Source organism: Podarcis raffonei, chromosome 6 (assembly GCF_027172205.1).
Source record: "Podarcis raffonei isolate rPodRaf1 chromosome 6, rPodRaf1.pri, whole genome shotgun sequence".
NCBI classification, from domain to species: Eukaryota; Metazoa; Chordata; class Lepidosauria; order Squamata; family Lacertidae; genus Podarcis; species Podarcis raffonei.
In genome coordinates, this window is record NC_070607.1 from 44186316 (window position 1) to 44207896 (window position 21581).

At 40.1% G+C, this 21581-nt stretch overlaps 2 protein-coding genes across 8 annotated transcripts in view; one reads left to right on the forward strand and one right to left on the reverse strand.

The window, feature by feature from the left end:
• NRDC (nardilysin convertase) overlaps positions 1-9857 on the forward strand; it is a 29556-nt gene extending 19699 nt beyond the window's left edge. Inside the window, exons 22-31 of the mRNA XM_053392457.1 lie at positions 699-861; positions 1777-1808; positions 2439-2577; positions 3579-3626; positions 4338-4390; positions 5074-5157; positions 6702-6792; positions 7481-7597; positions 8502-8591; positions 9132-9857. Coding sequence (XP_053248432.1) covers positions 699-861; positions 1777-1808; positions 2439-2577; positions 3579-3626; positions 4338-4390; positions 5074-5157; positions 6702-6792; positions 7481-7597; positions 8502-8591; positions 9132-9326 — 1012 coding nt within the window. The 3' untranslated portion in view covers positions 9327-9857. The remainder of the gene's footprint in view (positions 1-698; positions 862-1776; positions 1809-2438; positions 2578-3578; positions 3627-4337; positions 4391-5073; positions 5158-6701; positions 6793-7480; positions 7598-8501; positions 8592-9131) is intronic.
• A 1491-nt stretch (positions 9858-11348) lies between these two features.
• OSBPL9 (oxysterol binding protein like 9) overlaps positions 11349-21581 on the reverse strand; it is a 57809-nt gene continuing 47576 nt past the window's right edge. For all 7 annotated transcript variants that reach the window (XM_053392461.1, XM_053392459.1, XM_053392460.1 and 4 more), the window contains 14 exons: positions 21106-21210; positions 20367-20526; positions 19248-19360; positions 18714-18832; positions 17542-17627; positions 16734-16908; positions 15059-15143; positions 14764-14874; positions 13829-13892; positions 13596-13736; positions 13330-13408; positions 12863-12954; positions 12080-12215; positions 11349-11995 (listed from right to left, as the gene is read on the reverse strand). In XM_053392461.1, the coding sequence (XP_053248436.1) occupies positions 11921-11995; positions 12080-12215; positions 12863-12954; positions 13330-13408; positions 13596-13736; positions 13829-13892; positions 14764-14874; positions 15059-15143; positions 16734-16908; positions 17542-17627; positions 18714-18832; positions 19248-19360; positions 20367-20526; positions 21106-21210 (1541 nt within the window). In that variant the 3' untranslated portion in view covers positions 11349-11920. The remainder of the gene's footprint in view (positions 11996-12079; positions 12216-12862; positions 12955-13329; positions 13409-13595; positions 13737-13828; positions 13893-14763; positions 14875-15058; positions 15144-16733; positions 16909-17541; positions 17628-18713; positions 18833-19247; positions 19361-20366; positions 20527-21105; positions 21211-21581) is intronic.

The following is a 21581-nucleotide window of genomic DNA, read 5'->3' on the forward strand; positions in this document are numbered from 1 at the left end:
CCAACCACAAGGAGCTTCAAGACCCGCCCCCTCACCAGTTGCTTTAAGGGTGGTATGGGTCTGAGCTCTCCCTTTTCTTGAAATAATAAGAATAATAATTTATTATTTATACCCCGTCCATCTGGCTGGGTTTCTCCAACCACTCTGGGCGGCTCCCAACAGAATTAAAAGCACATAAAAGATATGGCAACTCTAAAAAATTTACTTAACACCATCAGAACCACAATTGGCATGGAAGGGGTATTAAACCTTGGGAGGGGGGGACTCTCATACCCTAACTGTTGCCCTGGGGCAAAGAGAGACTGAGATGGCATTCAGGGCCTAAGTTTCCTGCCCCGTGGGTTTAGTCTCTCTTCACCTGTTACTGTTATTGTTGAGGAAATGGTTCTTCCCACCCACAAATAGTTCAGTTCTCCATGTGCATTTGGAAGGTTACCACTCTTAGCATTATTATTTATGTACAGTAGTTCATGCATGCTGCAGTGTTCATTGGGTAAAAAGAATGGCAGGTTTCTATTCTAAGGGAGATTTTGGTCTTTTAATGACAAAGAGGAAAGGAGCAAGATTTGAGCATCCACGTTTCAAATGAGTGCAGTTGCACATTCTTTGCTTCCTTTCGGATTGGCTTATAGGAGGAACTTGAGAGGCCATCTGTTTTCAATTATCCTGCATTCAGCTGTATTTCTTATTGGTCACAGAGATATACGCCTCTTAATACTTGAGCACGGCAGGTGGTCTATGACGGACAAATATGAGACACTTATGAAGGGCCTTTCTATAGATTCTCTACTATTGTTTGTGAAGACTTTCAAATCCCAGCTCTTTGCAGAAGGCCTTGTCCAAGGAAACTTCACAAGCACTGTGAGTATAGACCTATCAGCTTCATCTGCCTCTGTGAACGATCCTTTATTTTGATGATTAACAGCTAGTAGTAGCATAGGCTTATTCATCTATGACTTGCCACGCTAGTACCACAGCACAGCAGCTAGTGGTGTTTGCAACCTCCATGTTGATGGTATCTGTTTGTTGTTGCTTTAGGACCAAACCTTGCAGAATAGAGTCCATCAAAAGGCTATGGCTAGAAAATCCACTCAACGTGAGAGAGCAGTTGTGCAGCTTCAAGGGAAGGCTACTTTTCTGTGCAAACAGTCAATGTGAAGGGAATTCATATTGCTATCTGTCCTCTGCTTGTGCTGGTCTAAGCGCCTGGAAGATTCTCATGCCACTCTTGGAGTGATGACACTCTGCTTATATTGCATGTGTTTAGACTGATACCTGGGAAAGTGTTTCCACATGAGACATCACTCAGCTCTCTTTGAAGTTCAGTGAAGGATTTGCAAGATGTTTTGGACTCCATGAAGCTTTGCTGCTGTAGTGTGCTCTCTCACAAAGTATTTGTTGTGTAGTCTGGGACAAAACGATTGGTGTTTACACAGAGTGGCCATTGGGTTGTCTCTTGGTCTCAAGGTTCTGAGGCAAAAAAAACCCCAATGTAATACTGGAAGGGCTTTTTTTCATGGTAGGAAAATATCCTTAATAGGCTCATGTAAAGGCCAGTAAAGAATAATTTGGAAAATGACTAAGGATTGTATATTGGTGGTAAGCATGAGTTGTTTCTTAGAGCCAGAAACCACAAATTGTTTCTATCCAATTTATTTCTTCAGTGCTGAGAACACCAGATTTAAGTGTGAGCAAAATACTTTAGTTTTGTGTGGACTAATTTTGGCTTTGGGTACATATATTCAGAAATTAAAATACATATCATTTATCTTTAAGGAATCAAAAGAATTTCTGGATTATGTTGTTCAGTAAGTATATTTATACATTATATTAGAATATATATTAGGCTGTGAGGCATGACCAAAACTTGAATGGGAGAGATACCACTGAAAACTAGGACTGCAAACCAGTTGAAAAGAATGCTAATTGATCTCATGAATATGATTGATTACCCTATCAGTTAAAATTATATATGAATAAAAAGAGTATTCCTGAAGCCAGAAGCATATTCTCTTTGGTTTTAGGTGGCATACAAGTGTTGTAGCAGGTGTCATCTTAGAGGTGTTCCCACCTGTGTGAAAAAAGGTAGCGGTGCCTCTCTTAGGATGGTGTTTATATTAAACACACACTATCTGATCAACCTGGACACTTGTTTAGTCAGTTAAAAGGTTTTCTAAATGAACATAACCAATTCATTTATTAAACACTGCAGCCCTATTACAAACATAACTTCTTCCTAAATTAAGACCCAACCCATTCGGGTCATCAGCAACTGCCTCAAATTTAAGTTTTTCTCTTGTGGGTCTTCATCGATGTGATTTTTGTATTTTATGAAATAGACATGCTCACGTGTTTATAATATCTGAGCCTAGATCATACTGTGTATTGGGTTAAGGAGTGAGTTGACAGCTGACACTTTGATCTGTGGACTTTTTCAGAACATTGAGATTCCTTCCTTTGGTACATCCCTGTCCAGTTCAGTTCCGGGTGATGGACTTGCCCGGTGCTCATCTGCTGTGCAAAGTGAAGACCCTGAACAAAGGGGATGCAAATTCTGAAGTGACCGTCTACTACCAGGTGCTGTGGTGCAAAGAGTGGGTGTATTAATTCCTTTATTGTGCAATTGCTCCTCATAGTATGTGACCCTCCTTTATCACTTGAGAACTTGTTTCATAATCTGCACTGACATGGCAAATACAGTGGGCTTCTGCAAGCAGATGGAAACTTTGTACATGTAAAGATGTAGCTAGGAATAACTTTTGCTGCTAAACTCTGCTATAGAATGGAATCCAACATAGAAACTTTACAAGAAAGTGAGTGGCATAAATGTGGCAGTGGTTTGTCTACAGTGTTTACAAAATTCAGTAGCCATTTAAAAAGGTGGTATAGTTCAGTGGTAGAGCATTTGACTGCCATTTTAAAAACTTATCACATGGCAGCTTTAATCACATAAGGAGCCTGTAGTCTCTAGCTGAGCGTTGCCATTGCCCTACAACTTTTTGGAAATCCCAAGAGGTTGGGGGCCATGGTGACACCCTGTCCACACACTAAACATTATTGTGTCTTCTATTTCTCCGTACTCACAACTTAACTCACATTTAGCTTTTGTGCATGCAGCTTTACGTGCTTGGCAAAAAATACAATTGAAATGGGGTGGGTGTCTGGGAAAAAACACTTTGGCAATCCTACCTGCCGTTGATCCCGATGTGTTTTGACTTTTGGAATTTGGCTTTATGTGCTATCCCCAGAACGTAACCCTAGGCAGTTTAAGTTGGAAGTCAGCTGTATTTCATAGCTGTTTCAGGAAACTGGTAATCCTCTCCTTACAGTGCAACTAGAAACTTCTAACTGTGCAGTCAGAGCTTCCATGCGTTGTGTTTAGCATGCTTTACTCCCTTCCCTTGCATCCTAGTTCTGAGGTACAGGTGAGAGGTAGAGGGCCTTTTATTATCGATTTGTCATGTATTTGGTGATTTAGAGAATTTTAGCATCTCTTCCCACTTTGGAGATAAACATATAGCATAACTTAAAACCCAAGCCTCATAGTGAATGAATTCTTTGTTATTGTTCCCTTTTAGTCTGGAGCTAGGAGTTTAAGAGAATATTCTCTCATGGAATTGCTTGTGGTAAGTTTGGATTGCTTTCTAAAAACTGAAATAGGTTAATATCTGACCTTTCTAAGTGCAACTATAAAAATCACAACACTTGAGTGTAAATTCAGTTGGACAGCATAGTTGTTGCAAATCAAACCATAGAAGCCCATGTTTGGGATGTTTGTGCTGAAACTGTGCAGGGATAGTACAGAGTGTGGATGGAGAGGCAAAAGGGTGATTAATATGGGAACTGGTTGTTATACAAGGGAAGGACAATGGCTCAGTGATAGAGTACATGCTTGGCATGCAGAAAGCTCCTGGTTTGATCCCTGGTGTCTGTCTGGGAGACACCCCTAGTTAGACCTAATGGTCTGGCACATCATAAGGCCATTTCCTGTTACATGAAGCACACCTTGTTGACCTTTTTGGAGGGTCTTCCCAAATAATCAGTTCATTACAGTCAATGTGCATTTCCAGAACACAGCCTACAACCTGAGCGTTCACTTCCTGTTTTGTGAAGATACAAACTTTCCTAGCACAGGTGGGACTAGACACAAGTGATATAGTGCAAATTTTGGGGGGGCAAGTATTTTGTATCTTAGGGTGATAAGCTGTTCTAATAGGTGGCTTAAAAGTAGAAATCATTGCTTCATTTTGTTTCATCCACCCTGAGCCTTAAATACTGCTTTTTATCTGGGAGGGAAAATGCAAAAATCTTGCTGTGATTGAAATACTTCGTTTCAGATGTACATGGAAGAGCCTTGTTTTGACTTCCTGCGAACAAAGCAGACCCTGGGGTAAGTTTCCATTCAGCTGCCCTTTGGAAGTGAGATGTGTCAAGAAGGATGGGAGTGATCCAATAGACAACGTGTACTTGAACTTTCAAGAAGCCTTTGATAAAATTCCACACCAAAGACTCCTGAGTAAGCTTTAGCAATCATGGGATGAAAGGGCAGGTTCTCTTATGGATCAGTAAATGGGTACAGTATAGGAATCAGAGACTAGATGGACCATTCTCACAATGGGTATTGGGATTAGGGGAGAGCAGTTTCCAAACTGGGTGAATAAGCTTCAAAAAATGCAAATTTGGTTCAATTTCTGTAAGTGAAAAGTGATGTAGATTGAAGCCAAAAAAGTCCATACAGTGTAGAACTGGCAGTGACTGACCAGGAAACCTTGGTGAAAAAGTTGACCCTCCTCACTCCGATGAAATAGAGAGACCTTAGAGTCAATAGCAGATTGATGTCACCTCTCTACTTTTTATCTGTAGTAACAAAACTAAAAGCCAACACTAAAATGTTGAGGGTTTTTTGCAGTCTTCCTTCTTGGTAGAATTTTTAGGTGGCATGTGTACTGATGAAGCATTGAGGATAGGAATCTTAAGTTAGCATTCTTAGCTCATTATTATAGCATTCACATGAAACTTGCTTAAGATGTTTTGAATCATGCTTATGGAATGTGTCTTCTCTTTGGGCTTTAGATACCATGTGTACCCAACTTGCAGGAATACATCTGGAATTCTTGGTTTCTCTGTTACAGTAGCAACACAGGCAACCAAATACAAGTGAGTTGCGCATTCTGTTAAAACTAATTTCACTGTTTTCATCAGGCCCTGTAAGCTCATTAGTTCTTCAGACATGACGTTTTAGATACAGCATTCTCAAAACAGGAAATACAAACTCTGGCCTGCATATTCTAATGTATTCATCCTACAAAATAATATAATGCAATTTGGGGGGGGGGGGAGTGCAATAAGTAAAAAGTTTTTTATTCTATCTTGCCTATGCAACAGCCGCTTTTTTAATCATAAAAGTATTCCTTTTTCCTGTGTGTAACTGCCTGCCTCAGGACAGAAATGGCCATGAGCTACTCATTTATTTGTTGCTTCTGCTCCACACACCTGTTTTTAAAATGTCTTTACATCGTATTTCACAGCACTGTGGCTTTGTTTTTGTTGTGAGAGTAGTTTATAGTATCTGTGTCATGTACCTCTCTATTCCAACGATAGGTACCCTGTAGCCTTCCAGATGTTGTTGGAATCTAACTTCCATCCAGCATGGTCAGAGATGCTGGGACGTGTAGTCCAACAACATCTGGAGAGCCACAGGCTATCCATTTCACCTTTGGTGCTGACAGGACAATGGTCTATCCACCTCAATCCTGTTAACTTACATACCTACATGCTTACTCTTGGTTTAACTGAGTATGGACTGTCTGCTGCTGTAATATATTGTAATTTATAAATAAGGATCAGCAAAAAAAATAAAAATAAATCATGGACTGCAGAATGAGGAATAAATACTTGCTCTTTGACTCCTTGTTTCTACATTCTTTCCAGTCCAGGGTCTTCCTATGGTTATACAGCATGGGGTTGCTCTTTTCCTTTCACTGGAATCCAGTGCTTGCCAATGCCAGCGCTTTTAAGCCCAGTGGATGCCAATTAACTCCACATAGCTGGTTCAAATAGGGACCCTGCTGGCGCTAGGAGTATGTGTCTGGTTCATCCTGCCCCACCAGGCTATGGGCAGAACTTATGGCATGCTGATCTTAGCTCTCTAATGGGGATGTATTATAGTGAGCAGACCACCTGTTCAGCCCAAATCTATACACAGGTGCCAACCCTGACTTACACTGCTTTGAGGCTTGGATGCATATGGTAGTGGCAGGATAGTGAATGTGGACTGCAGGTAGCCCTGTCCTGCTATTTTAAGGGTTAGATTAGGTCTCTTCCAACAGTAAAACTTGTCTAGCTTCTCCTTTATAACCTCCGCTGGTAATCAGCACCAGTCGCAGGGTTACTAATGTAAAATTAAGCCTTGTAAAGCAAACTTAGGGACTTATTTTACCTAGGAGTTACTTTCCTGGAATGCTGGATTGAGCTCAATTTTCCCATGGTGCAGGAAATAGTTTCTTTCTACTCCCAATTGAGATGGTGGTTTCCACAAGGGAATTTGTTGTGGTAAACTGGTATTCACAGTTAACATTCTGATAACATGCAAAAGCAAAATTCTAGAGCAGTACTCCAGTTTCTCAGAAATAGGCTTATACTTTTAGTAGAATTCAGCTTCAAGGAATAGACGTTGGAATATAAATTGTTCTTGCTTTCAGCTCTGAACTAGTGGATAAGAAGATAGAAGAATTTCTTTCATGCTTTGAAGAAAAACTCAAACAAATGTCAGAAGAAGCATTCAAGACACAGGTAAGGGGTTTAATAAGATGCTTCTTTATTGGAAAACATTTCTGGAAAACTAATAAAAGGACAGCTTGATCAGGTCATGCTCTTCTGTATATCCATCTATGTGCCAGTAATAGTTTCAGGTTTGTTTTACTTATCTGAGGACCAGAAACTTCACAGCTGGTGATTTGCAGAAATCAAAGAGGAGTCTTTGTCTGGTGGAGCATTCCATTGCCATAAAATGCCTAAGTGTGCAAGAGTCCTCTTGCTGCCTATGTTTTTGATGATGTGAGTAGAGGACATACAGACTAAAAAAAGGAAACTTAGCTCCAGGCCACCTTACATTGTAACTACTGTTTTTGCTGTAGTGTGCTCAGCAAATTTTAATACACACCTTACTCGGCCAAGTACCAGCTTCTCAAAATTGTCTTACTATACTATAATTTGATTCCTTACAGATATATGGCTGGAAACATAAGGTGGTGCTATGAACATGCACCAGCAAGGAGATAGTTTAGTCCATATGTTCCACTCATTTACTTAAAGTATTTTTATATTTCTTTTCAATAAATTCTCAAAGAGGCTGAGAACTGTACTGCAAGTGTCCAAAATTTAGCCAAGAGAAGAATTAGTGTGAATGGGACATCTTCAGTATTTTTTTGTAGAAACAGAGACTGTGTGTGATTAGCGTGGCTTGTCTTTTCTACCCCAGGTCACAGCTCTCATTAAATTAAAAGAATGTGAAGATTCTCATCTTGGTGAGGAGGTAGATAGAAACTGGACAGAAGTAGTGACTCAGCAATATCTGTTTGACAGACTAGTCCGGGAGGTAAGTGACTTCTTTAACAGCAGAATTCCTGTGTGGTTCAGGTTTCGAAAATCTCTTTAGACTAAGGTCTAAAGACTCCAAATAAGTACTCCAAATAAATGTATCTAATGCTACTGGAATTATAGCCATTATGGTGCCAGTGTGTCCACAAAAGGTCTCAGTAAGCACCCCTTCATAAATCCACAACATACATTTGCACTGGCTGGGCTTCTCTGACACTGAACATGCCATGTTTAACAAGGTAAATAGGACTGGACAACCTACCCTCCATCGGTTCTGTTATAATAGTAATAATTTATACTCCGCCAATCTGGGGGAGAGCAACATAGTTTCTCTTTGTGAAGAGTATGGTGGTTGCTAATGTAGACCCCTTTTTTCCTACTGATGCGGGGAGCATGTGCACACAATTTATTGTCTTTTTCTACTCTTTTAGCTAATGTTAGCGGTCCTGAGAAGAGCAACTCAGAAGGCATCCCCTTTAAATATTTACAAGATTGTATCCCAGCATTGAACTTGAACAACTGCAAAGGTCTATGAGCCAGCAGAATGTTTCTGCTAATTTATTTAATTCAAAGCCCGCCTTTTTGCAATGAGCTCAAGGTATAGGATTTCCCCCTTCGATGGAAGGGGAAGAGTTTTTGCCAATTTACTGTTCTCCCTGCACCTCTGATGTTCTAGAACTGATTTTGAGGGTACATTTGGAGGCTGCAGGGGGAGGGTAAATTGGCAAAAATAATACTTTAAACATTCCTCACTATCTGTTAGTGAGAAGAATGATGGTAGGTTCAGCTGTGTTCTGTACAGAGTTCATGGATAAAGGAAAATGGCCGGTGCTTTGGGCTAATTTACAGTAGTTGCATGTTAAGTAGGGTGTTATCATTTTAAACTATTCCATCTTTTTCAGATTGAAGCTCTAAAATCTCTTTCACAGTCTGAACTAGTTGACTGGTTTCAAGCACACAGAGGTAAAGAAAGGAAAGTGCTTAGTGTACATGTGAGTATTTATGCTTTTAAAAATGTATTTGTCAGGGTCAGCCGAGACTAATCTGTGTTGGAAGTCCCTGGCTTAGAGGCTGAGCACATATTTGTTGTTTCTGCAATTATCAGGGCAGAGGTAGTTGAAGCTCTTTTTCTGCAAGGCTAGAAAGAAGCATTCAATCTACCCCCACAATACTTGTTTACTTATGGATTGTGTATTTTGGTGGGGGTGTTGGGGGTGGGCATGTAGGTGCAAGGCTTTTGAGCTTCCAGTAAACAGTAGAAGCAACCAAAAGGTTCACTCAAAGGTTTAGTGTTACAATCCTGGTTCTGTAGTAACTTGGATGTAGAATTGTAGATATGCAGAGCAGCTGAGTATAGAGCACTTGTAGCAGAGTAGAATATTAGCTGTTACTAAAGGAGTCATAGATCATGCAGGTACCCATGCCTGGTTTAGGGTGAATTTAGGAAAGTGAATCATAGTTATGGAGGTAAGGCTGCATTTTATTTGTTGTGAAATTTATCAGCTGGTAACTTTGCTATTTTGAAATTGCAGGTTGTTGGATTTGGAATACATGAAGGTGATACGGAAGCTTCATCTCTCACTAATGTTCACAGTCCCTCATGCAATGAAATACCTCAGCTAATGTTTTTGGACTCTTCGTCTTTGACCGATATCACTTGTATCAAGGACATCAAAGTGTATACATCAGCACTCAATGTTCTCCCATACCATAAGATATTAAAATAACTCATCTCGGAGTGCTATTAACGTGTAGTACAACTTCACTACTGAGCAGCTTGGGGAGTCTGCTTTACTACAATGAATCTAACCTATCATGCTTTCTGGAAAATACGTAGCATAATACCTTCCACTGTCTTAAGTAATCTGCTACATGCATGTCCTTGAAGAGAGAAGGCATAAGCAAGTGTGTTCTTGGTGAAGTGGGTAAAATATAGGAAGATTAAAATCTTACATCAAAATAAAGGGCTGGACCCACCAGCAATCTAATGTATTAGGTCTTTTTGTTTGGAGTGCTATTTACTTAGATAAAATGGGGTCAAGTTGAAGTATCAGGTATCAAGTCCCCAAGACATTTGGTGTTTTGTTTGGGGAACAGAGGTGATTTAACAGGATTCTCTGGAGCGTAGTTGATTACTTAATAAATCTGCCTGTGTGTAACAACATCCTTGGCCTTAAAAAATGGAAATAAGAACCATTTGCATGAGAATTCAGGATGAGTGCTCAGATACCATGTGCAATAAACTAATGAGATCTCAAGTTCTGGTTTTTTATGTACAGGCTGTTAGATGGACTGCAGAACCCCTTAACTTTGCATTAACTTTAATTTTAGAAAGTGTAGCCCTTGTTGAAGGAAATGCAATGCTGTTAATTTGATGACAAGTTTGGAAGACAGCCTACTTCAGCTCACAAGACCCTCCCTATATAAACAACTATATATACAGCTCAGGCCCTATAGATCATTTTCTAAATTGATTACCTGCAATGGGACACATTCAAATGTGCATTCTCCTGTGGGTAACAGTTTGTCATACAAAGCTTTACAAAGACCAAAAACAAGCCAGACAGTTCTACTGAGTTTTTGAGGGAAAGGAGAACTCAAGACAGCCCATTCTGTACTGAGAGAATGGGTGGGATAGGGTGCCTAGGGCAGGCTAGCCTATCTGCAGCTTCTATATGCCCAAGCAACACCAGTGCATTCAGCTGGGGTGAAGAGGCTCTATAGGCAAAGTAATGTACACCACTTTACCCAGTCAGTCCCCGTCCTCCAATAGAACAACGGTAAGCAACCGGACAGAAAGAAGTGATGCCTCAAATAACCCTATCAACCATTTTCAGTGCAGAGTAGGGGTTGTCTGGCTCCACCCCACCTCAGAGAATCTGCTAAACCCAAAACACAAGCTTGAATATGCTATATAGCCCCATTATACACAGACTATAAAATGAGGCAGTGATTTTGCACAGAATTTAAGAGCAACCCATGACAACTCCTAATCAGCTTGCTTCACCCAGCTTTCCTACCCAAATCAGCTCTTAGGCATCTCACCTAGCTAACTCAGCCCGTTGCACTCACAGACTGTCCCATAAAGGAAACAACTGACTATACATTTGTCCCAGTACTACAAGAGTTTTCAATAGTGATTCTACAGTGGGTATTAGGCAGCTGCAGCACCAGAGTAAAAGCACAAGTCACTCAGATTACCTTGATTCTGGATACAGCACATATTAAAGCAGTAGGGTTTTTTTTTTTTTTTGGCTATATAATCATAACTGGTCTTAGATGGGTTGGTCACCCTACCAGAGCATTTGTGTTTTGCCTGTTATTGCCTATATAATGTTTCTGGCCAAGTCTAGTTACCAGTCTACAAGACTAAAGGAAAAAGAGAGGCCAGTAAAAGCCAGCCGACTGCGTTCAACGCAATTAGCAGAAACAAATGCAGTAAAATTGGTTTCAACACGAGTGCTTGGGTCAAATTGTGACCAACCATCTTCTGAACTACCAGCACTGCTGAACAGAAGAATCTGGTTACTTAGATTGTGTTTGTAATCATATTTCAGATGACAACCGTATATATAAGAGGTTGCTTTTGTTTGCTTGTATCTCACATATTGCCCTGGGTTTTCAAGTGCATATGAGTATATCCCTGTTTAACAGCAAAACACATTCTTAGCATTGTTTAACTTGAATATAATGCTCTTTCAAAGCATTCTTGCTGTGAAAAGGTTTACTCTGGAATAAAACAATGCATACAATTGAAAATCTATTTTATGAAGCATTATAGATGCACCAGCAGGAACCAAATGGTAATCTAAAATTACATTTTAGTTTCTAAAAATACCAAAGTTATTTTGGGGAAACAATGAAATGCCAAAAAAAACGATTTCTTAAAAAAACCCAAAACATACCAGTTGGTAGATTAGAATCTTGCATTTTCTAAACTGGCAGAATGAATCCTCATATTTACACAAATTAACTGGCTCTAATGAAATAAAGTCATGTATTTGTAGGATGCCAGAATCATATGTAACTGGAATCAAATGCCCCATTGCACCTTTTACAGCAGTGGTTAAAACATATATGATGGGGATCAAGCCCAGGTTAATTCTTCTAGAAGCATGGGAGGTCAGACAGGAAAGGCCAATATAAATTACTGCTACACAGTCAAGGCTCTTCCTGTTTTAATTGTTCGCTGCATCAGTGAATCCAGTATCCCTGAGATAGGAACTGTAACTGGAGGAGACATGCTCTCCAAAAGAAGAGTACTTGAAAGTTACAACTATCGCCACTAAGCCAAGGCTTCAACTTCATACAGGTGGTCCACTTAATATTTACTGGCAGCAAGTCGCTTGAGTAGTGGTTCATCATAAACCCAGCATTCGCCATCTTCATGGAATAGCTGGAAGAGAAGAGTACTCAATTAATAGTGTGACAGGAGGAACAGGAAGATTTACAAAGGTACTGATTATTGACTAAAACGTACCCGTGTCTCCCATGGAATCTCTTTCTCCTTTCTGGCTCTGGCTTCGGCTCTTTGTCTTTCTTCAAGCCTATGCTTTGCTTCAGTAGCTGAATCAATGTCTCTGATCTTTAAGTTGTAAGTTACATCTTTCCATAAGCTAAAAAAATAAGAATATTTATACAACATGATACAAAACTCATTTCTTATCGCGGGTTCAGGAGAAAGATTTTAAACTAAGATGAGGGAAAAATCATCCACAAGGGAACATAAATAGGCAGATGGCCAATTTTGTTTCAAAACCTTGATGACTGACATTCATCCCATGTTACTGCTCATAATCCACGTTATATGCAATAAATAAATGATTTATTTCCTAGTATGTGAAAGTAGATTTTTTTCACATAATACAGCTAAACAATGCACTTGTTCTATCAAAATATAGAGGTGAAGTTACTGATACTTAATTTCAAGCAAATTAGATTTATGAGACCCAGAGTCTCTTCTGCAAATATAAGGGATCCCATTTACAGAAAAGACAGATACAGCAGAGGCTATTGCAGGAGGAAGGGAGAAGCATTTTGGTGATTCCTCTGTAACCAGCCCCCTGCCCCACTCCTCTGTTTTCAGGGGACCTAGGTGGAAGGAGGAGTCCGCAAACACCTCCTTTCCCTCCCTGCTAATTCTAGAAGGAGTGTCATGTGAGGGAAATTTTGCTGGCAGGAATTCAGGATACAGGTCACCAACCTATATTTACCTGAAGGTCTGGGTTTTAGTAGGCAAGGGAGGAAGAAGAGTTATGCTTACCAGCGGGATTCGTATTCTTCTTGATCTTCTAGTTTTCTTACTTTCTTCTTAATGATAGGCATTTTCTTGGTATCTATAAAGAGTACATTCTCCTAAAGAAAGAATAGCACTATTATTGTTTATATTTTTCAACTTCAATTTGTTCACCATCTAGGTTTTATTTATCATTAAGTTTTGCAAAATTTCTCTGGCGCAATTAAATTTCACAGCAGAGATGCTGTCACCTGCCATGGTCTAGCATCAATATCAGCCCCCAAATATGCTGAGCCTCAACCAGCAAGAAGCGCAATTGCCCCCCGGGATGTTAAATCCATTAAAAGGCTTTTAGGCTGAAGCCAATTTACTAGCAACAGGAAAAGGAATTCAGATGACATGCTTTGGATAATCAGTATTTTCTTTGAGTGCCACAACATGTTCCTCTAGTCTAGCCTATTGATTAAAACAAAACAGAAAAAGGGATTATTTACCCCAGTTGCATGTTTGGCATACATGACACCATTCCATTCTCCTTCAACTGAACAGAAAGATTTCTTGTCATTAGGAGAACTAAAAGAAAAGATAAAAAACAGGATCCATCACTACGAATAGTATTCATAATTATAAAACAAGATGAGTATCTGTCCAAAGCACTGGCTTAAGCTGCCAGTAGCTCTACTTCCTGTCTTATGTCTAATTCTATTACTACCACAAGTATGAAATGAGTTTGTTGCTTAAAACCCCTGAATATACTTACAAGATTTCTGCTGTAACTCTGTGCTTTTTCCCACCATAGAAAGGTTTCGTGTGGAAGATTATGGTAGCATTATAGCCTGTTTTGGAGCAGCTAATGTTGCATTCTCCTCCCAGCTCTATCCATGGCACTGTGAGAATAGATCTGTCAAGGTAACAGAAGAGGCCCTTCAAGAGTTAGGAAAATAAACATTTGCTATCATAAAATAAATTTCTGAAAAGTGTGAAGTCACTTACCTCCCATAACCATTGGGGAATGTTAGAATATAGTGCTCATCGTAATCTAGGCATGATACACACCCTGCAAGAGAATAGGGCATTATGAGAATAAGACAGTATTTTCATATGAAATAAGATAACAAAGGACCACAGAAGAATAAAAATGCTGCCATGAAAATCTTGGCTGCAAGTTATTTTCTGTTGAAAAACTAAGCCAACGGAATCAGAAAAGAGAACCTATGCTCCTGCCCCTTGAAAAGTTTTGGGCATTTCACAGTTCCCTCTCCCACCACCTTTGAAGTCCTTAATTTATGATAGCATAATGAAAAGAAACGGCAGTGTAGCTGAATCGTTAATCATTGTTCTCTGAATTCCCCCCAAAGGGCCAATAAATCTATTTCCTGTTTGTCCCATTACTTTTTGCTCTGTTGCCATATTTTAAGAACAAACATTCAAGACAGTACAACAAAGAAACAGCCATACAAATTATCAATTGCAGTAGCTGCACTCTATGAGATCTGGGCAGACAATTTGCTGATCCCTGCGACCCAAGTGGTTTCCTTCCCCCTTAAAACTGGAAATGGGGATCTTATACAGACAATACACATGCTGAACTATGTGCCCCATAGTTAATGCCAGTCATTTTGTGACTTCAGTTCTCTTGGGTCAGTTGATGCCTAAGTCCTTAAAGCCAAAAATACATGGCATCAGGATGGGCTGGAGCCTTTGCAAACATTGCTGCAGGCAATCAGTGCACAATGGGACCTTTTTTATAATGAAAAGCAAGACCCAAAGGATTCTGTATTGGTTTGTGACTACTGCTGTGATTGCCACCAGCCTTCAATGAGAAATGTTATCCAGCATGAAAAAATAATTCATCAAATACTTTCTCATAAATACATTTATTTAGAGAATCAGAAAGTAGATGCACATTTCTGTGACAGTAGACATACCTTGGCCTATATTATGAACGCCAATAGACATTCCCAGGAACTTTGACTTTGTCCAGATGTGGGCATTGAACTGTATTTTCTTGCTAGAGCATTCTGCATAAAATGCTGAAACTTAAGGACAGAAAGAAATGGTAAACTATAAAGCAATAAATTCAGGATAAAACACCTACAAAAGCACAAATTGATATTTATTATTTACTTCCCAAGTAAAAAATCAGCAGCAAAGCCCAACACTGACTAAACACCAGCATTACAACAGAGGTTTTAAAAATCTGCAATAGGCTTCTTCACTTACTTGGAGGGTGGTGAGAAACTTGTTCCGCTACAAACGTTACACTGTTTTGGGTAACCCATGGAAGTGGTCCATCTGCCAGAGTTTCCTATAAAGACGTATTCCAATGTTACATGATATACTGTCTTTTTAACACGTATACCGAGGTATTCAGATGTGTTCCCTACCTAGATCCTCCAAGGATGCACAGAATAAAGGGTAAAATACACAAGGCTACAATGTATGCTATTACCTAGGATGTGCATGATTTGTATGCCTAGGAAGAGACTGTGAAATAAATCTGGGCACACAGTATGACTTGCACAGTAGAGAAAGTGCGCTACAGCATGATGTGTAGACATCACATGGATATGGTCTATGTAATCAGCATCTATGAGTATGACAAGGGAGGCGGGCCTGAGCATTCCAGGTCAAATACCATGCATGGTGTGGGAAATGTCTGCATAGGATTAGAAGGCATCATCCAGTGGTGGACAAACTTTGTTCCACAAAATTTACTCTCAGATTGGATACACCAACTAGGAAAAGTCATCGCATTTGCCCACATATAAAGTATCATTTAGAAAATGTGCTCTCCCCCAAAATGAACAATGCGAAGCAAACTAGTCTGGAAAGGCCCTCAATGCTATCTACAAGTCCCCCATGTATTAGACAAGGATGATGATCAAGTCAAATAAGTGGTCCTAGATGGAAGGGAAGAAAAATAAACCCATTGTAAGAGCTAGCTCACATTATCACCAAAGCCTTAATAATAATAATAATATATTTGTATTTATACCCTGCCCTCCCTGGCCAGAGCCAGGCTCAGGGCGGCTATTACCAATAAAATTACAATAAAACATAATGGGGGGGGGGGAACCAGTTTATTAAAATACGGGTTAAAATACAATTTAAAATGCAGCCTCATTTTAATAGTAGCCCATAAATCAAAACCATAAGGGGAGGGAAACATAAGGGTCAGACTGAATCCAAACCAAAGGCCAGGCAGAACAGATCTGTCTTGCAGGCCCTGCAGAAAGATGTCAAGTCCCGCAGGGCCCTAGTCTCTTGTGAAAGAGCATTCCACCAAGTCGGGGCCAGTACTGAAAAGGCCCTGGCCTTAGTTGAGACCAATCTAACCAGTTTGGGACCTCCAAAGTATTGTTATTTGTGGATCTTAAGGTCCTCCATGGGGCATACCAGGAGTGGAGGTCCCGTAGATACGAGGGTCCTAGACTGCATAGGTCAATAAAGTATGATGTAACTCTGGGAGACCTAGATTCAAATATTCACTCAACCATGAAGCTCAGTGGGTAACCACGGGCCAGTCACTATTTATTCTATCTCACAGGGTTGTGAGGATAACATGGGAGGAGGGGAAACATGTACGTAGTCTAGAGCTGCCTGGAGGAAATGTGGAATATAACTGAACTAAATGCTAGACAAATTACTTAGAAAGATATCCTGAGAAAGTGTTCAAAAGACAGATGGCACAGTATGAGACAGTATGAGGTCTGACGCTGAATAAGAAAAATTAAATTTCTCAAGCTCTGGGTTATTCAAGGCACCTTGAACTTAAAAATGGTGAACTGTCCCTTCCTCTCAACAAAATGGAAATGAGAGTTAAACCTCTTATGAAATGGCTGAGATTAAAAAAAGTTGCATTTTGTAAACAAGCTGTTAAGTAATTTTTACTAACCGTAGTTTCTTCTTGTTCCACACTTGGCAGCACCCAGTGACACCGGAATATTTCTCCCAGGATGGGATTGTAAGGCTTTTTAGCAACAGACCCTTTTCTTCCAGCATGGAAAGCTGAGAGGTACCACTTTACCACCTGAACCATTCGGTCCTTTGGATCTTTTTGGTCACTAATACTAGAGAAGACATAATAGGATAACAAAAGATATTTTTTTAAAAAATTGAAACCACAAAAAAGTTATTCAAGATGTTTAAAACTGAGCTGAGAGAAAAAAATCTAACTGATGGTTTAGCTACACATAAAAGACCTTACCATTCCTACCTGAAAGATAAAATGCTTTATCAGCAATGTAAAACTAGCTGCCCAGTTTCAGTCCCTATACAGTGGTACCTCGGGTTACATATGCTTCAGGTTACATACGCTTCAGGTTACAGACTCCACTAACCCAGAAATAGTACCTCGGGTTAAGAACTTTGCTTCAGGATGAGAACAGAAATCGTGCTCCGGCAGCGCAGCGGCAGCGGGACGCCCCATTAGCTAAAGTGGTGCTTCAGGTTAAGAACAGTTTCAGGTTAAGAACGGACCTCCAGAACGAATTAAGTACTTAACCCGAGGTACCACTGTATTGCTAGAGGCAGCTGGATCTGCCTAACAAGTAGGCAGCAAATCAATTAGATCATGGTCCTTAGACAAAAATGCATCCACTGAAGTGGAGCTCTGCACCTATGTGCTTGGATTCTGTGCAAATGAATATAAAGCTTGCACTACTGCAGGTATATAAGCTGTATGAAAACAAAATTGAGAATACCTTACAAATAAGTCTGGATGTGCAAAGAAGTCTGCATACATTTCTAAAAGTGATCTTCTTTCCAAAATAAAAGTTGGAAGAACCACCTGAGGGAAGAAACACACAAGACTCTTAAGCATTTGATTATCTAAAAAACACTAAGTCTTAACGCTGATCAAAACTGCTCAAGTTTGTAAGGGTCAGCACTTACTGCTGGTACCACACTTAGTTAAAAAGCAGATGGTCCTTTCCACTAAGCTTTCCAGTACAGGATTATTATTATTATTATTTTACACAATACATCCAAGAAACTTTAAAAGGAGGGACATAATATACCTCTGGTTTGTGATCAGCCTATTGCAAAAGAAGGAACCTATTATGTGCCCAATATTGTTTATTAAAAGAACAGCCCAGAATGTTGAGCATGGGGGATAATCCAAAACAGAAACAACATTGGAAACTCTATTCACTTCACCTGTTTGGAGATGTGAGAAATCACTACTCATCTCAGTTTAAAGGCAATAAATAATGAACATGCTGCTCAATTGGGCCTGATTTGCTCTTCAGTATGTAATGGTAAGCCAGCCAGGTAACTGGCTTAGCATTACTAAAAAACTAGCACTAATCATGAGCAGAAACCAAGGCTTGCTCCTTGTCATTTTTGAATTTCGTATTAAAATTCTTTACTTATTACTTGTGAGTTTTTTTAAGACTATGACTTACTATCACATGTGGATGAGATCAATAAAAAACCGTAAGATTAAGTCTCCATGAAATCAAGTTCAATGCTCCAGTCAAATTAATTTCAATGAGACTGAAACAGGCCTAACATTAAATGCTGAAGCAACTAGGGCTGTTCTATGGCAACCCCCCCCCCCGGTCAGGAGCCCTTAGGAGAGGGAGAGATTTGGGCTGCAGTGTGGACAGTGCATCTTGTGCAAATATCATTGTTAAGAGTGCAGCAACTAGATGCCACCCTGTGTTGAATTTGAGCATGTAACTATCATGCCATTGAAGAGATTACTTACAAACAAGTTTGCGCAGGTTTAACACATGCAGATTCAACAATCATAGTTAGGATTTGGGATAGAGGAGATGCAAAACTGATTTATTTGATGACTGAATACTCTTGCACTCAAAGCAATTAAAGCCACTAACTGCTCAAACTCCATGAACCTCCTTTTGACTCTTACCTTGGTTAAGTCCATTCCTAACCTAACTTGTGACAAAAGATGCATGATAACGCTCTTGTGTTCTTCCACAGACTCCCCTTCATTATCGTCATCTCTATCGTCATGGGGATCAAACAGATCTGTAATAATAAACTGCATTCAACACATGCTTTACTGAAGAAGTAGAAAACATTCAAATTATTAAAATTTAATGAAGGGGTGGGGAACCTGTTTGCCTTAATTTCACGTGTGTGAGAGAAAATGAGGAAGAAGGCGCCAGAAAGAGGGAGAGAAAACAAGGGCTCTGGGCCCACCCACTGTCGGCCCAAGTGGGGGAAGGTTCCCCACACCTTATCAAATACGCCAAGATAGGCAAACATTGTTTTTTCGCCTTAACAATAGCAGAGATATTGAAAGCAAGCATGCAGATAAAGATTAATTTATCCTCACTACTTAGCATAAAGAAGAAAAAGGAGTCTTTTGTAGTATCTATACACGCTGCAATTTGTAGCAAAGTGCTGTTGGGGCCCTGGATGGTTTGCGGACTTCTCTTACCAGCATCATTTGTCCCATTAGACATAGAAGAGTTGAGGGACTCTGTTGTGTCTGGGCGCTTCATACTACTTCCTGTGCTGCTACGAGTTAGGATTGCCCCGGGCCCTGAAGAGCTACAGAAAGATACAAAGCATTTTAGACCATTACAAACACGATAAAGATGTGAAGAACTCCCACACTTGGGGAATGGCTGAGAAACACTAAATTCCAGGGCAGATAAAGAGCAGCTTTAAGGTATGGAAAAGAGACCAAAGGAAGGCCAATAGTTCACTTTTCATTTAGCATTTTAAAAGAGTTCAGGAGTGTAGCCAGAGGTTAAGCCTCCAAGAGTCTGCTGACCCACAAGAGAGGCTTTTCAGGGAACACAGGGGGCTGCAGTGGGTAGAAAGGGAAACCTCTATTGTGTTCCTTTGCAGCTTTGTTTTTGCCTGCCATTACATTTGACATCAGGTGTGGGAGGAACTGTCTCTGTTGAGCAAATTAGGACACCCGCCAGGCCAAATTAGGCCAGTATATGGTGGGTCAGCTTTAGCAGAGTTTAAAGGCTAGATGACTATAGGCAACTCACTACTTAGTTGATGTCTGAAGTCTATGAACTGAGGAACACCTCTGTGCACCACACAGCAGCTCATGAATAAAACATCAATTTCCATTAGCTTCTATAAGAATTTGTGCAATTTTCATATCCACGCAGGGCATAATGTTGGCACATTATAGTTGCTTCATTCACAGTATGAATTTTTAAAATCGGAATTGTTCTTAATTTGTATTTTTAAGAAAGTGAGAAAGTGGAGTAAAAATCCTGGGTTAGATCCAACACAGTTTGATCTGTTGCCCACTTGTACAATGAAGCTTATCTTTCCTTTCTCGCTCCCCTACACCCTCTAAAGTCTGCTCTGGAGGGTCTGGGGATCCTGTGGAACATATTTTGAGGGCACAGAGGGAGCTGCAGGAGTGAGGTAAGAAACCATAAGTCCTGTTGTGCAAGCAGAAGGACATCACTGAGCACTGCCCACTGTCCTAATGATTTCTGCTACATGCATGGAATGTGGTCAGTATATGTACCGACTTTGACAGTTCTCAAGGAAAAATAGTGTTCTTAGGCTTCCCATTACTTACTCCAAACATCTCTTTGGGGATGAGCTGCTTTGATAGAATTCATCAGCATCATAAAATTCATCTTCACTGCTGGAGTAAGAGAAATCTGGAACTGTATTTGGAGAAATATTGGCATGGCTCGGAGAAGTTAAACTGCTGCTAGGTGCTGACTGGCCACTTCCTGTAACGATTATGCGTATAAATGTAAAAAAACTAGTTTGTTGTTTTCAAACAAAACATAAGTAGCTGAACTTTTATTAGCTCATGAAGTTCAAGATCAATAATGATTTATAAATAGATCTAAACACAGTATCTTTTAAAAAGTAACGACATCAATCAAAGGAATGGAAGAGACCTGTAACAGAGGTGATTGGATGTAAGGCATGTCTCTCCCAACCAGCACACACCAACCAGCATTCCTGATTGGTGCAGGTTGGGGCGGATAGGAGTTCGAGTCCAGCAATGTCTGGAGGGCACCAGGTTAGCCACTTTGGTCTAGAACATCACCAGGGTTTTATTCCATCCACTTGGAAATAGTGGGAGCCTATGAAATCACCAATAAAGCATGTGCATCATCAAAAGGGGTACCATTCAAATCCTAATGTTGCGGTACTACAACACCCATCTGTTCCAGAGAGAACAGCCAATGGTCAGAAAGGATGGGGGTTGTACTCCAGCAACATCTGAAGGTCCACGGGCGCCCCACTCCCACCAAACTGTGGGAGTGTATTTTGAAACAAGATAAGCATTTGTGCTATACCTGTACTATTTGGTGTTGGAGTCTGGTGACTTCCAATTAATGCTACAACTGGTCCAACTGCCAAGGATGAAGGTCGCTGCTCTGATTTGCAAAGCTGGGTTGGTTCTAAAAGTTATTACAAAGTGAAAAGTGAAATGGTGTAAGCAAAAATCCTGACGTATTCATGGTATCATCCTAGGCACAGAATGTATTCTGCTGTTCTACTCTCCGTGTGGGAAGATGAAAGCTCACTGCTCTACCACATTTCCTAGTTTAGTTGAGTATCTTTAATGCAAAGAACAGGCAATGAAGATAGGGAATGCAAACACACTACTATGTGAACTGATTATAAAAGCACCACTTGTAAAAAGAAATCATTTAATTTGAGTACAAGAGGAAAGAGTCAAATATACTTCAGCGAGAGAATAAAGTTAGCTCATTTCCAAAGCAACAGCACAGCACAGCACAGCACAAATAGCTTATAAGCTACGTCCTTT